At 42.4% G+C, this 16,555-nt stretch overlaps 1 protein-coding gene across 7 annotated transcripts in view; it reads right to left on the bottom strand.

Annotated features, from left to right (window-relative positions):
- POU6F2 (POU class 6 homeobox 2) overlaps positions 1-16,555 on the bottom strand; it is a 715,277-nt gene that overhangs the window by 32,684 nt on the left and 666,038 nt on the right. For all 7 annotated transcript variants that reach the window (XM_056520455.1, XM_056520451.1, XM_056520454.1 and 4 more), the window contains one exon: positions 1,350-1,518. In XM_056520455.1, the coding sequence (XP_056376430.1) occupies positions 1,350-1,518 (169 nt within the window). The remainder of the gene's footprint in view (positions 1-1,349; positions 1,519-16,555) is intronic.

The following is a 16,555-nucleotide window of genomic DNA, read 5'->3' on the forward strand; positions in this document are numbered from 1 at the left end:
TGTCCTTCATATAAGGATATACTGGCTAATGTCTCAGTTTTACATCAGTTTTGAGGGTTAGCTAATGTCATTGTTTACATTAACCACAGTTGTGAAACCACATTGTGATCCATAGGTGCAGGTCCTCCACTCCAAAGTAGGTGCACAACTGCACTTGGGGTTGAGCACCTTGTATCACCTTAGATCACATCAATGTAAGTGTTTGTTTGAAGACACTAAGCTCTGCAGTTCTGGGGAAAGTAGTATCACTGGCTGCAGATGGGATGTTCTGATACAGAAGGCTACATGGAAAAGGAGGAAGGCGAGTTAAAGTTTTTATTGTTTGTCTTATTATTTGTCAACCAAACAGGTCAACTACACGGGGGATAGGATTAAACAAACTGTCCACTATTTGCTAAATGATGTATTTTTTTTCAATTTCACTTCACAAATATGTATTTTTTGGCTTCACTGTATATTTTATATATTATGTAAAAATGAAAGGTGTCATTACAAAGTACAATTGTTCTGTCCTTAGTTATGGTACTGCAGATTAGTTCCATTGAAGTGGAAGGAGCCCAACTGTAATTCCACACACAACCTGAGGACATGGGTGGTACTGTTGTGGGAAGAATTAGAAGAATTAGAATTAGCTCTGTGTTCCTTTTCCTGGAGTTATTAAAATGTATCCTGTACAAATGTATCTGCCACCAACAATTTCTGTAGCACCCTACACTGTTTCAGTGGCTGTTAGCATACCACGCTATGTAATGTACACACATCATAGTTGTATTGCTCTTTTAAGAAATGAAAGTAAGAACTACCTTAAAGGGGTACTCCAGTGGAAAACTTTTTTTTTTCTTTTTTTTTTTAAATAAACTGGTGCCAGGAAGTTAAACAGATTTGTAAATTACTTCTATTAAAATTTTTTAATCCTTCCAGTATTTATTAGCTGCTGAATACTACAGAGGAAATTATTTTCTTTTTGGAACACAGTACTCTCTGCTGAATCACGAGCACAGTTCTCTCTGCTGACATCTCTGTCCATTTTGGGAACTGACCAGAGCAGCATATGTTTGCTATGGGGATTTTCTCCTACTTTGGACAGTTCTTAAAATGGACAGAGATGTCAGCAGAGAGCACTATGCTCGAGATGTCAGCAGAGAGCTCTGTGTTCCAAAAATAAAATTTCCTCTGTTGTATTCATCAGCTAATAAGTACTGGAAGGATTAAGAATTTTTTAATAGAAGTAATTTACAAATCTGTTTAACTTTCTGGCACCAGTTGATTTAAAAAAAAAAAAAATCTTTTCCACCAGAGTACCCCTTTAATAGCTAAAGAAGGATACCAGAAGGAAAGTAGATACTTACTGCTTACTAACTGACCAACACTCAAAGCTGAAGAAGAGGAAGATGAGGAGGAAGAAGATGAAGATTGGCGGACTGGACTTTGAGCCATTGTTGCCTGATTGTGAGCCAAGTGCAAAAGATTTGCCTGTGATGTTGCTGGACCAACCGGCGCCTGTGCTGGTTGATGGAGCTGTATATCAAAATATAAAAATATGTGCATCAGACATAGGGGCTGGCAAGAACATAGAATGGATTTAAAGAAATATATCATTTTAAAGTCTAACTTCATGCTCAAACTATAAATTGCAGATTTGATTTAGAATTTGAATTTGTTACTGAACATGAGTAGACCGTGTGCACCGACATTGACCGATGAAGCAGGTGCGGGACCTGTTTTTAAACCTTGTGCAATATAGTTTTGAGAACATGATGTATTTCAGTCAAACTGCTAAGATAAATAGACTGTTTATAACCTTGACTAGGCAGTCATTATTGGCCATGTTAACAACAGGTTTTGCAAAAAAAAAAAAAAAAAACAGATACTCTCCCATGGCCCTTCTACTGATCTACTGCTTCAAAATGGTGTGGGGTGAGCAGATGCTAGTGATACCACCGGCTATGCTCGCCTACTCTATTCACTGTTATAGAATACCTTATATCTACACTAACTACACCATTACAGGGAGATAGTAGTCAGAAAGATACTGTTATATTTATATCTATTGCTAAATTGGTGCCCAAAAACTGCAACTGTGACAATAGTGAAAAAAAAATATGGCTACTATAGCTATAGTCCTGATGAAGTTCACACGTTGCAGACTTATTTTACTACACCTTTGCATTTTCTTACAAAATTAACAGTATGAGTTTAGAAAATAATTAACATCCAAATGGCACCTATTCCACAACAAGTTTAATGTGGCAAACAAAGCATAAATGAAAATACAATCTTCAACATTGAAACTGTAACACCGCGTAGGCTATAGTTGAGGAATTATGGAAGTTATAAGATCAATAGACATGTTAATAATATGCAAAATATAAAAACAATGCAAACAAGACTTTCAAAACATCTTGATTTATTCAATATTGAGTATGGGCGCCATATGCAGAAATACACATACACTTAGACGCCATGGCATAATATCAACGTGGTTAGGAATGTTCTGCCAAACTGAATGCACCTGCATGGAGATCTGATGCCAGCTCCCTTTGCAATTGTCAACCAATGACATCCTAGATGTTCTTGACAGGAAACAAGTTTGGAGATGCTGCAGGCCATGCTAGCATGTTAAATGGGTACTTCGATGCTTAGACACCTTATCCCCTATTCAAAGGATGGGGATAAGATGCCTGATCGCGGGAGTCCCACCCTGTCACGCCCCCTCCCATAGGCTTGCATTGAGGGGCGGAGCGTGACGTCACAAGGGGGTGGAGGCGGGACGTCATACGCCATCGGCCCTTTGGTCACCGGTAATCAGACCCGGAGCAAACACGCTCCGGGGACTGATTATAAATGGGGTGCCACGTGCAAGATCACGGGGGTTCCCAGCGGCGGGACTCCTGCGATCAGGCATATTATCCCCTATCCTTTGGATAGGGGATAAGATGTCTAAGCACCGGAGTACACCTTTAAGGCCATGCAGCCATGTGGTCTGGGGTTGTTGTGTTGGAAAATGCCTCGTGGGACACTTCATTGAAATGGCCATACCACTGTTTTCACCAACAAATCAATGTAATGCCAAGCTGTACCTGGAATAAAGACAAAAAGGGTTTTCGCTACCATGTATTATGCTACCTTACACCATAATGCCAGGAGTAGGAATGCCTCTTCATGGTATTGCCCACATGGTCTCCAAACCAATCTTTGGCTATTATTGTGTCTGAGATAAAAGCAGGATAGACAATTCTAGCCTTCATTGCCATCTTGCTCTGCACCATGATAACCTTTGATAGCAGTGGTGTAAGGTCAATGGAACACCTGTACATGCCATTCTTCTAATCTGAAGATCCGTCCGTGCAGAGGTTCTACCCTGTGCACCTTTTGCTGTCATTCCAGTCCGTCGTTGGTCTCTAAAACGCTGGAGCATGCAACGTTAAACAGTACTGACATCTTTGGTACATGTGTAGTGATCTCCCAGAGTGATAAGCCAAGGTCTCTCCTTTCAAGGTTTCTGTCCCTCTAAGCTTGCATCGATAACTGGCATGTTGACAAACAGGGGCATCGCACAATCATATTGTACTGACTTGATCTACCTTCTGAGGTCTCATGTGGCTAAAAGTATTGCTTCCCATCTGGCTTTTATACCATTTCTACCATTGATCATTTGCAAATCTGCAGCTTTCTTAATTTGCATAGACTTACGGTTTGTCTTCATTGGTCTTGTGATTTCATTGTTGCGGAGTGTTCATGGAAATATATGGAGTCTATTTTTGGACTCTATAATTCAACTTCCATTATTTTGAACCAACAGTTTTACATAAAAATCTCTATTTAATTAAAGAATAAATAAAGAATTTACAAATGAGTAAAATAAAAATAATCCCAGCATTTATTCCTTATGGTCTATTCTCACGGCAGAATTTCCACTTGCGTAATTCTGCCTCGAATTAAAGCCCATAGACTTCTGTGGGATTCTGCATTCTCATTCACACTTCGGAACTGTCAAGAGCAGGATAAATTTGCTATGGGGATTTGTTTCTGCTCTTAACAGTTCCTGAGACAGAAAGAGGTGTCAGCAGAGAGCACTGTGATCAGACAGAAAATAATTTTCAAAAGAAAAAAACTTCCTGTGGAGCATACAGCAACTGATAAGTACTGGACGGATTCATATTTTTAAGTAATTTTCAAATCTGGTTAACGTTCTGGCACCAGTTGATAAAAAAAAATAGTTTTTCACCAGAGTACCCCTTTAACATGTGGATGGGGCCTAAGGCCTAATTATTATTATTTTTTAACCAGCCAAGAATGGAAAGGATGATCTAAAAGTTTTGTTTCTACAGGACTCAATGGTTCAGGATATTCAGAAGTCATTGAGACTGACAAACAGTTGGACAATTTTATCTCTTCTTTACTTTTGTCATTCGTTTCTGGGTTTATTGTTCCTTCAAACAGGTACACAAGATTTAGACCTGGTTTATCTGCTTACTTTTTATGTGGTCACATGAAATTAAAGTAAATATGGAACCCAGCTTTCCAGACTCTAGAATTTAAATTGGATTTAGTTGTGTTTAGAAAGGATAAAAATGATTAGACAACCAAGCAAGTTGTAGCTACGCCGAGATTATCTAGACCCGTCAGAGTGTTATCCAAACAGGGAATAGAGGTTTAATGGAAAAAATGATGCTTGTTTACTGGTATATCTTATATTTATAGGGTTGGAAAACTGATGGCAAATGCAACACATCAGGTTATTTGACACTCTGGCACTAGCAATACATATTTAAGCATTAAAGGGGTACTCCAGCGCTTAGACATCTTATCCCCTATCCAAAGGATAGGGGATAAGGTGCCTGATCGCGGGGGTCCCACCGCTGGGGAAAATATACACACCTATGGGGGTGATTATCAAAACCTGTCCAGAGGAAAAGTTGCCCAGTTGCCCGTAACAACCTATCAGATTGCTTCTTTGATTTTTAACAAGGCCGCTGCAAAATGAAAGAAGAAATCTGATTGGTTGCTATGGGCAACTGGGCAACTTTTCCTTTGCACAGGTTTTGATAAATCTCCCCCATAGTAACTGACAGCACAGATTTCCATTCATTCCGGCAAATATTGTAAGAAAAATTCAGTGTAAGGGTTAAACAGTATTGAGTCTACATTATTTGCTTTAGCCAAACGTATTATTTATGCTTGCATTTTATGTATTTGAACAAACATCAGATATGTTTTTTCACAGAACTTATGATTGTGCTGTGAGCGCAAGTAGGGTAAGTAAACAAAATATTGTTTGGTAATGTATTTTTCCATGGAGAGGTTTATAACTAGCATAAATATAAAGCATCATAACATATTATACCTTATCCCCTGATCATGTGCGATACACTAATCCCTAGACATGTGAGGGGTTAAAGGGGTACTCCACTGGAAAAAAAAAAATTAAATCAATTTGTAAATTACTTCTATGAAAAAATCTTAATCCTTCCAGTACTTTTAAGCTGCTGTATGATCCACAGGAAGTTCTTTCATTTTTGAATTTCTTTTCTGTCTGACCACAGTGCTCGCGACTGACCCCACTGTCCATTTTAGGAACTGTCCAGAGTAGGATAGGTTTTCTATGGGGATTTGCTCCTGCTCTTGACAGTTCCTAAGATAGACAGAGGTGTAAGCAGAGAGCACTGTGGTCAGGCAGAAAGGGAATTTTAAAAGAAAATAACTTCCTATGGATAATACAGCAGCTGATAAGTACTGGAATGATTAAGATTTTGTAATATAAGTAATTTACAAATCTGGTTAACTTTCTGGCACCAGTTGATTACATTTTTTTTTTCCAGTGGAGTACCCCTTTAAGCCTCATAATATGTATAACATATAGATCCCAACTAGACACACCCATAGGCACCTTTAAATGCATCTGTGTTTGAGTGTCTTTTTGACTGCCATTTACCTCTACCTCTAGAGCAGTGTTTCCCAATCAGTTTGCCTCCAGTTGTTGCAAAACTACAACGGCCAATGGCTGTCTGGGCATGCTGAAAGTTGTAATTTTGCAACAGCTGGAGGCGCACTGGTTGGGAAACACTGCTCTAGAGGGAGTTTTCTAGCAGTTACCCACTCTGAATTTGTATAAAATTCTGCATTTAAACATGGCCTAAGTGATGGCTAGGATATAAGATATCCTATCAAGGGTGGTACAAGTGATTGAACAACTGCTTTAACAACACCTTAAAATCTACAGTTCTTTACTCTAGGGATTTGTAAGGGGGTATAAATATAAATACACATTTAATGCAGCAAAGAACCTCTTAATTTAATTTCAGTAAGGCTCTTTTCACACTAGTGATTTGAAGTTCCGTCGCATGTTCCATCACGATTTTCGGCAAAAACCTGCCGTTACAAAACCCCTGACGGCCGAGACTAAATCGCATTGCAGCCTATGGGATTTTGTAACTGCCCGTTTGCACCCGTATATGCCCGTAATTCAATACGGACGTTATACAGTGACGGGACATCGTGGCGGAAAAATTACTGCATGCACTATTTCTCCCGTTACCATCTTCCGTCACAAAATAACGTTCGTTATTAATAACGGACTATAACGGATTAAAACGAATAATGTAAAAATCCCATAGACTATAATGGGATTTTCTAACGGCCGATTTGCAGGGTTTTCATGACGGAACATCAGACGGATCTTTAAAACAGATGAATGTTATAGTGTGAAAGCAGCCTTATATGGCATAAAGACTTTTGTACACCCTCAGACACCATGGCCTGCTTTTTCTGCACTTCCTATAATGATAAAGATCCTAAATATGGAAACCTATGGGCCCATAGTGTTCCTCTGTAAAATGATATTCTACCCTATAGGCTATTTTTAGGACCTGAAGTGCACACCATGCTCCATTGTAGAGATCCCTGTACAAGGCATTACCATGTACACAAAGCCAAGGTTATTGGCTTGTGGAAAACCAGACAAAGGAATTTCCCTCAAAATTGTAAAATGCCTATTTTATGGATTATAACATTTACTGGTAAAATTTTAATGTAATTATTCAAAGGCATTTATGTCTATGGCAGTGATATACAGCATGTAACATTAGACTGGTAACATTCCCATCCATGTTTAATGGGCTAGACATTAAGAAAGGCTGCTTTTATTGAAGAGAGTTGCAAAGCCATACAGTGTGACTTCTTCTGGACTTTGATGTATGAGGTCCGTGGTATTTTCAGCAGTACTCAGCATGAACAAAATTAATTTCTATTATTATAAAATGCCAAGCCAATAATCTGTAAACAGCTATCTCCATGACTGCCTAAGGGCTAACAAGATTTTCACATATGCACTCATTCACTGGATACAATCGGCTGATACTACTGTAGATGTCACAGATATCACTGCCTATTTAATGAGGCTTAGAGATTCATATTTTCCCTAAGTGGAAGTGGAAATCATATACCAAACATATGGACAAGAGAGTTTGTTGTCTTTAAATTCAGATTTTGTATATGTATATAGAGTAGTAGGTAAAAATTTCCTGGTATTCAGCGCCAACCGTGGATGGAAATAATTGTCCAGAACGGACTGGTATATTCAATATTCCTTTATTCGCCTTGTCAGACGCATTTCGAGGTCTTGCACCTCTTTTTCAATGACTATGGCAGATATACATAGATACATTACAAGTGGCTTTATATAGCCTAAAATGGGCACAAGAGTTTACAACTGGCGTGCATAATAAAGTGTCATAGGGCTGCTGTAGTAGCGCTGTCCAATGACGTATGTAAATAAACAAACATGTCAAAGATTAATTCATAAAATCGGCAGTCTAAAACTCTTGTTCATAAAATCATACAAACATACAGTATTATCAAAAGTAAACTAATTGAGCCTTGTTCCTACATCTGACATCACATGCAGGGATTTGTTAGTATAAATAATGCCGTTATGCCTGAGTGTTAGTATGTCCGCGATTATCCGCATTGACTGTAGATTTCCTGATGCACTTCACTTGTCTCCTGAGGTGACAGTTGTAAAATGTTCCCTGTTTCAAAGTCCAGATGCTGTATTATTAGATCCTATAGACCACATAAGTTAGGAAGCTTCTGATCCGTTCTTCTCATGCATCAGCTACTCTGGGTAGCCTCGCAGCGCAGCTGCTGGTATGTCTCTGGCGCATGCGTGAGGTTTTTAAATGCCACTTTTTGGACATGGCACTGCAGCAGTGTTTTAGTGTGGAGCTTTGATGATAAGCTTTGCGTGGGACTGCAGCGGTGTCCACTGTTGGAACTGAAAGTGAGCATAGGTGTTTAGAACAATGTGTAGGTGTTTTTATGTGTGATGGAAGTCACACAGGAGGTATCAGGGCTGTGGAGTAGGTAGATAAATGTTCCGACTTCGCAGTTTTTTGTACTTCCGACTCTGACTCCTCTGTATTAATATGCGAATGTATTTATAAACACTTAGAGTTGAATCCAAGAAGCCGTTCCACCAAGTTCTTCTAAGCTCTTCTAGCAGAGAAAGAGGTAGTTGGGCAGAAGCTGCTGCCTTCTCCTTTTTGTGTGCTGATCTGCTGCTGAAGATAGGGCAGTGGGAGGATCCAGGAAGGGGCATTTATTATAAAACATGATTTCCCTAGTAGAATCCCATAGTCATGTTTAAAGTTTAAAGTGTAGCTACGGCCATCCTTTTGTTTTCTGTCCCTGCCTATTGCCCATCTATCCCTAACCCCCTTCCTGCTTTTAATTTTTTTTTTTTACTATATTAAAAATGCTTTTTTGTCTGCCTGATAGTGTGCTCACTACCAGGCAGACTTCCCCAGCAGGCACGACGTCACTGTTGCCTGCTGGGGGGGCCGACTTACGCCCTCAGTTCATCTACTCAGGGTGCCTCCAGCTGTTTCACCACTACAACTCCCAGCTTGCCCTGACATCTATTGGCTGTCAGGGCATTCTGGGAGTTGTAGTAGTGAAACAGCTGGAGGCACCCTGTGTAGAAAACAATAAGTCAGGGCCATTGGCACGGCGCCGTGCTACCCCACCCCCGTGTTAAAACCCCAAACCCCGCTTTCCCCCAACCCCCGTGTTAAAACCCTGATCCCCCTAAACATATCTCCCCTAAACATACTTACATGCCCCAGAGTCCTGCAGCAGCAGCGGCGACATGTGCGGGAGGAGTGGCCTCCCGGCCAGTGGCCAGGGAGCAAATGTGCTCGCTCCCGCCTGTCTGATTGACAGGCAGGGAGCAAGCGCAGGCTGAATGAATTCAGACCAATTGCCCGGCCGGCATCGGTCCGAATTCAGGCGTGACGTCACACCAGACTGCAGCCGGCCACTAGGAGGGAGACCCCTAGTGGCCGGATTTCAAACGTAAATTAAAAAATTTTAATAAAAAAAAATTATGAAAACATATTACAGATATGTTGTAGTACATATGTACTACAACATATCAAAAAAAATTTGATGACAGTACCCATTTAAGCTAACAATCAGAGTTTACAAGTTTTTATAGCCTTAGCTGCATGGCAGCAGTTTTTCCAATGGTTTACAGCTTCAGTCTTGAACTATTGACCCTCCATTCCCTTCACTTATACAAGTGTCTCTAGTCCTGCAAAAAATATATTGACTTAATCCCTTATCAGTGAGAGGCTAGGTTACCCATGGGTTCCCTGTAACACAACATTATGGAAAGTATAAGTATTGCCACTCCTAATTGTGTGTTGCGTGCCATATAGTGAAGCACATGAAAAGCATGCTTCTTCACGGTCACTTAACGTGTTCGTTTTGCGGTTACGTGAGGCACTGCATGCATTGGTCTTTATTCTTACAGTAGAGAAGTCATTAATTATATCTTTTTGTGATTGGGACATTTAAACTTGCTTTTTTTTTTTTTTATTCCAATCTAAATTTAGCAGGAGTCAGAGTCATTGCATTGTTTGCCGACTCCAACTGCAGGTACCAAAAATTTCTTCCGACTCAGACTCCTCAACTCCGACTCCACAGCCCTGGGAGGTATCACACACAAGGTATCCGTATCACTGAATGTACCTGAATATTTTGTTTGGCAGTATAGAATATGCAATGTATAATATTAATGAACGTAAATAGATAATTTTATTCAGTAGTATGGAATGTCCAGCTTTGCATTATGAATATCACAAAATAATGTTAGATCATATTTAACACTATGGATAATCCAAAAATTATTCATGTTGAGTAGTATGGATGAGTACAATAATAGAATATGCAATAAATCATATGTGAGGTATTATTTACTGGTTTTAAATAAGTGTATATCCATATATAGAATATTGTTAAATAGTGTTTAAAGGGCCTTAAGACATCTTAGTGTTTAATGGGCCCTGAGACATCTTCAAAGATGTCTGATTGCAGGGGTCCCGCTGCTAAGGTCGACACGCCCCTTCCCATAGACTTGCATTTAGGGGCGGGGCGTGACGTCACAAGGGGGCAGAGTTGTGACATCACAAAACTCCGGCCCCATAGTCATCACATATATAAAGGGAATATATAAAGATGTAAAAGGTATACGTTGGTCTATTCTTATTGCTTTATGAGGTTGTAACTTTTTATACCTTTATTTATTTTTTCTCAATATTATTATTTCCTGTTTTATGGTTTTTCCTCTTGTTTTTATGTTTTTTTTCTAAGCTATATGTTTCTGTATTCTCATATAGTTTTGTCATACATTATCGATATCTTCATTCAGACGGAGAGGGGTCAAGGTGATTCATCTTATAAATCCAGAAGGACTCTCTTCTGCAGAGTCTACCAAACCTGTCTTCACTGTCTTCAGGTATCTGTTCTATCACAGTGATTTCACCTGTAAATGAAACCTGTTTTTTCCGGTAATACTTTTTTGAGAATAGGATCCTGTAGCAATATTTTCCAATGTGTCTCCATTATGCTGTTAATTCTCTGTTTTTCTACAGCATAATCTGTAATGAAGTTGTATCTGAAGTTTTTCAGTTTTTTTTCTCCTTTGGTGGTCTCCTTGGATTCCTTCTCATGCCTGTCTCTAACTATTACTCTTGTAGATGTATATGCCTTTTGATAGGCGGCCTGGATGATCTTTTTGGGATAGCCCTTTTCTAGCAGTCTTCTTTTTATGACTTTGCTCTTTGCCACAAAGTCTGAGGGTTTTGTGCAGTTTCTCCGATGCCTGTAAACTGACCAAATGGGATGTTTTTTTTCCATTTATGGAAATGGCAACTGTTATACTCCAGGAGACTGTTACAATCCCGACTCTTCATAAAGGTTTCTGTAATTATCGTGGACTCCTCCAATGAAAGTTCTAGATCCAGATGTTCTATGGATATGGTGTTGCATTTCCCTGTTAGATTGAGGTGCCAGGTGTTATTATTTAAATGTTCAGTGAATGCTTGAAAGGATTCCTCAGTACCTTCCCAAATGAAGAGCAAATCATCGATATATCTTTTGTATAGGATGATTCTGTCTCTCCATTGGTGTGCTCTGTAGATTATTTCCTCCTCGTATGCGCCCATGTAAAGGTTCACGAATGATGGGGCAAAGCACGTCCCCATTGTCGTTCCTGTGGTCTGTCTGTAGATTTTTCCTTCAAAGCAAAAAGGGTTATGTTCCAAGATGAACGCTAAGCTTTCAGTAATAAATTTAATTTGTTCTTGTGGCATAGCACAATCTTTTTCCAGGGTGGAACTGATCACATTGATGCTCTTCTGATAGGGGATGTTGGAATATAGGGCTGCAACATCAAGGGTAGCTCATATATAGCTGGGTTTCTATTCATGTTCACTCAAAATCTGGATCAGGCTGGGAGTATCCTTCAAATGTGAGGGTTAGTTGACAACATATTTTCGTAGTAACAGATCTACATACTGAGATAGGTTATTGGTCACTATCCCTGATATTATCGGGCGGCCAGATGGGTTGGTCTGGTCCTTGTGGAACTTTGGTAGGTGATAAAAGGTTGGTGTTTTTGGATTCTTTATTTTTAGATAGTCCTTGTTACGCCGAGCGCTCCGGGTCCCCGTTCCTCCCCGGAGCGCTCGCCTCATCTTCGTTGTTGCAGCGCCCCGGTCAGATCCACTGACCGGGTGCGCTGCGGTCCCGCCTTCAGCCGGGGTGCGATTCGCGATGCGGGTAGCGCCCGCTCGCGATGCGCACCCCGGTCCCCGTACCTGACTCGCTCTCCCTCGGTCCTGTCCCGGCGCGCGCGGCCCCGCTCCCTAGGGCGCGCGCGCGCCGGGTCTCTGCGATTTAAAGGGCCAGTGCACCAATGATGGTGCCTGGCCCAATCTTCCCAATTAGCTTAATTGGTAATCACCTGTGCACTTCCCTATATTACCTCACTTCCCCTGCACTCCCTTGCCGGATCTTGTTGCACTTGTGCCTAGTGAAAGCATTCCCTTGTCTGTTCCTAGTCCGTGTTCCTGACCTCCTGCCGTTGCCCCTGACTACGATCCTTGCCGCCTGCCCCCGACCTTCTGCTACGTCCGACCTTGCTTCTGCCTACTCCATTGTACCGCGCCTATCTTCAGCATCTTCAGCAGCCAGAGAGGTGAGCCGTTGCTAGTGGATACGACCTGGTCACTACCGCCGCAGCAAGACCATCCCGCTTTGCGGCGGGCTCTGGTGAAAACCTGTAGTGGCTTAGAACCGGTCCACTAGCGCGGTCCTCGCCATCCCTCTCTGGCACAGAGGATCCACTACCTGCCAGCCGGCATCGTGACAGTAGATCCGGCCATGGATCCCGCTGAGGTTCCCCTGCCAGTTGTCTCTGATATCGCCCGACAGATCGCCCATCTAACCCACCAGCTGTCGGAAGTGTCCACCATTTTGCACCAACATCCCCTGCCAGTTGCCTCTGATATCGCCCGACAGGTCGCCCTTCTAACCCACCAGCTGTCGGAAGTGTCCACCATGGTGCGCCAACATTCGCAACTTCTTCAGCAATCATCTCCTCCGCCAGCTCCTGCACCCCTTCCGCAGCGAGTGGCCACTCCTAGCCTCCGCCTGTCCTTGCCGGACAAATTTAATGGGGACTCTAAGTATTGCCGTGGCTTTCTTTCGCAATGTTCCCAGCACTTGGAGATGATGTCGGACCAGTTTCCTACTGAAAGGTCTAAGGTGGCTTTCGTGTTCTGCCTTCTGTCTGGAAAAGCCCTGTCATGGGCCGCACCGCTCTGGGACCGCAATGACCCCGTCACTGCCTCTGTACACTCCTTCTTCTCGGAAATTCGAAGTGTCTTTGAGGAACCTGCCCGAGCTTCTTCAGCCGAGATTGCCCTGCTGAACCTGGCCCAGGGTGTTTCTTCCGTTGGCGAGTACGCCATTCAGTTCCGTGCTCTTGCTTACGAGTTGTCCTGGAATAGTGAGACTCTCTGCGCGACCTTTAAAAAAGGCCTATCCAGCAACATTAAAGATGTTCTGGCCGCACGAGAGACTCCTGCTGACCTACATGAACTCATTCATCTAGCCACTCGCATTGACATGCGTTCTTCCGGATGGCGTCTGGAGCTCCGCCTGGATATGGACTTTGTTCGCACGAAGCGTTTTTTCTCTCCGGCTCCTCTCTCCTCTGGTCCTCTGCAATCTGTTCCTGTGCTTCCCGCCGCGGAGGCTATGCATGTTGACCGGTCTTGCTTGACACCTCAAGAGAGGACACGACGCCGCATGGAGAATCTTTGCCTGTACTATGCCGGTACCGAACACTTCCTGAAGGATTGTCCTATCCGTCCTCCCCGCCTGGAAAGACGCACGCTGACTCCGCACGAAGGTGACACAGTTCTTGATGTCAACTCTGCTTCTCCACGCCTTACTGTGCCTGTGCGGATATCTGCCTCTACCTTCTCCTTCTCTACTATGCTCTTCTTGGATTCCGGATCTGCAGGAAAATTTTTTTTGGCCTCTCTCATCAACAGGTTCTACGTTCCTGTGACCAGTCTCGCCAGACCCCTCTACATCTATTGTTTTTACAATAAAAGATTGGACTGTCTCGTACGTTTCCACACTGAACCCCTCCTAATTTGCATCGGACCTCTTCACGGAAAAATTGAGTTTTTTTTTCTCAGGTTCTTTGGCCCCAAGAAGAGGGGGAGACCCAAGGGGGGGGGTACTGTTACGCCGAGCGCTCCGGGTCCCCGTTCCTCCCCGGAGCGCTCGCCTCATCTTCGTTGTTGCAGCGCCCCGGTCAGATCCACTGACCGGGTGCGCTGCGGTCCCGCCTTCAGCCGGGGTGCGATTCGCGATGCGGGTAGCGCCCGCTCGCGATGCGCACCCCGGTCCCCGTACCTGACTCGCTCTCCCTCGGTCCTGTCCCGGCGCGCGCGGCCCCGCTCCCTAGGGCGCGCGCGCGCCGGGTCTCTGCGATTTAAAGGGCCAGTGCACCAATGATGGTGCCTGGCCCAATCTTCCCAATTAGCTTAATTGGTAATCACCTGTGCACTTCCCTATATTACCTCACTTCCCCTGCACTCCCTTGCCGGATCTTGTTGCACTTGTGCCTAGTGAAAGCATTCCCTTGTCTGTTCCTAGTCCGTGTTCCTGACCTCCTGCCGTTGCCCCTGACTACGATCCTTGCCGCCTGCCCCCGACCTTCTGCTACGTCCGACCTTGCTTCTGCCTACTCCATTGTACCGCGCCTATCTTCAGCATCTTCAGCAGCCAGAGAGGTGAGCCGTTGCTAGTGGATACGACCTGGTCACTACCGCCGCAGCAAGACCATCCCGCTTTGCGGCGGGCTCTGGTGAAAACCTGTAGTGGCTTAGAACCGGTCCACTAGCGCGGTCCTCGCCATCCCTCTCTGGCACAGAGGATCCACTACCTGCCAGCCGGCATCGTGACAGTCCTTTTAGTATTTGGTGAGAAGACCATGTCTGTATGCTTGTTCCATCATCTGAAAGCATTCGTTCTGATACTACTTGACAGGGTCTTCTGAGAGTGAAATGTAGTAATCCGGATCTGTATTCGGATGATTCTCAGTGCTTCCGCCACATAGATTGGATGTTTCTGAATGACCACTCCACCCCCTTTGTCAGCGCTTCATATGACAATCTCTCTTTTTTCAGCCAGGGACTTTATGGCTTTTTCTTGATCTTTTGTTAGATTTCTTTTTGTTTTACAGATCCCTTCCTTACTATTGTTGATGTTCCAGAAATCTTCGGATACTAATACGTAGAATGTTTCTAGAAAAGGTCCCTTATGATGAGTTGGATGAAATGACTATTTCAATTTTAAATCTGTGTGGATGGGATGGGGATTCAGGCTGTTGTCGGAGTAGTCTTCCGAACAAGCAGGTGTAGCTTGATGTGTTGTCATAGAGAAATGTATGGTGAGTGTCAGTTTTCTTATATACTTGTTTAGGTCCACAAATAACTTAAATTCATCTCAGGACTTCTCGTTCTGCTTCCTTTAAGCTATGGCTAAACAGATTGAATATCGTAATATCTTTTTTTGTTCTTTTTTGGATTTCTGTTTATGTTTCTTTCTTGGGGGCTCCCAGCCGCCTTAGAGAAGATAAACCACCAAGGAAGACAGCCAAAAATCCGATCATAGATCAGACAGGATGCTTCAAATGTAGAGCAAAAACTTGCAAACTTTGTACCAATATCAACCATGGCGTAAAAACATTTAAGAGTGTGGGTGTGGCCTGCAGTACATTGGAAGGACTTCACAAACACTGATAAACCGCATGAGTGGACGCCGCTTTAATGTTATGCATAAATTCCCAAAACACAGTGTGTCGAGGCATGCAACCAAAAAACACAACAATAATTTTGAAGAATTGAAAATCACTGCGATAGAACAGATACCTGAAGACAGGGATGTCAGGTTTGGTAGACTCTGCAGTAATTCTGGATTTAGAACATGAATCACCTTGACCCCTCTGGGTCTTAATGAAGATATCAATAATGTATGAGGAAACGATATTAGAATACCGACAAATATAGCTCAGAAAAAAACATAAAAAAGAGGAAAAACTATAAAAATAGAATTTAATTATATGGAGAAAAAAACTATAAAAAGTTACAACCTCATAAATCAATAAGAATAGACCAACATATACCTTTTACATCTTTATATATTCCCTTTATATATGTAAATACACCTTCCATATATGTGCATACACTCATTTGTAACTAGTAAATAATACTTCATATATGATTTATTATATATTCTGCTATTGGATTCATCCATATTAATGAACATCGACCATTATTAATTGAATACCTATAGTGTTAAACACTATTTAACAATATTCTATATATGTATATACACTTATTTAAAACCAGTAAATAATACCTCACATATGATTTATTGCATATTGTATTATTGTACTCATCCATACTACTAAACATTAGGGGTGTGAATCGCCAAGAATTTGGCGATTCGATTCGAATCGCGATACCAGTGTGGCGATTCGATATATCGCGATATATCGCGATACCGTCTAGGTGACGATACATCGCGATATATCGCCCACCTGGGAGCATTCATAGATCCCAATAGACGCCGCTGTCAGCTTTGACAGCGGCGATCTAGTACTCCGGTGCTGCAAAATAAAATAAAACAC

Source organism: Hyla sarda, chromosome 5, assembly GCF_029499605.1.
Source record: "Hyla sarda isolate aHylSar1 chromosome 5, aHylSar1.hap1, whole genome shotgun sequence".
Classification (NCBI taxonomy): Eukaryota; Metazoa; Chordata; class Amphibia; order Anura; family Hylidae; genus Hyla; species Hyla sarda.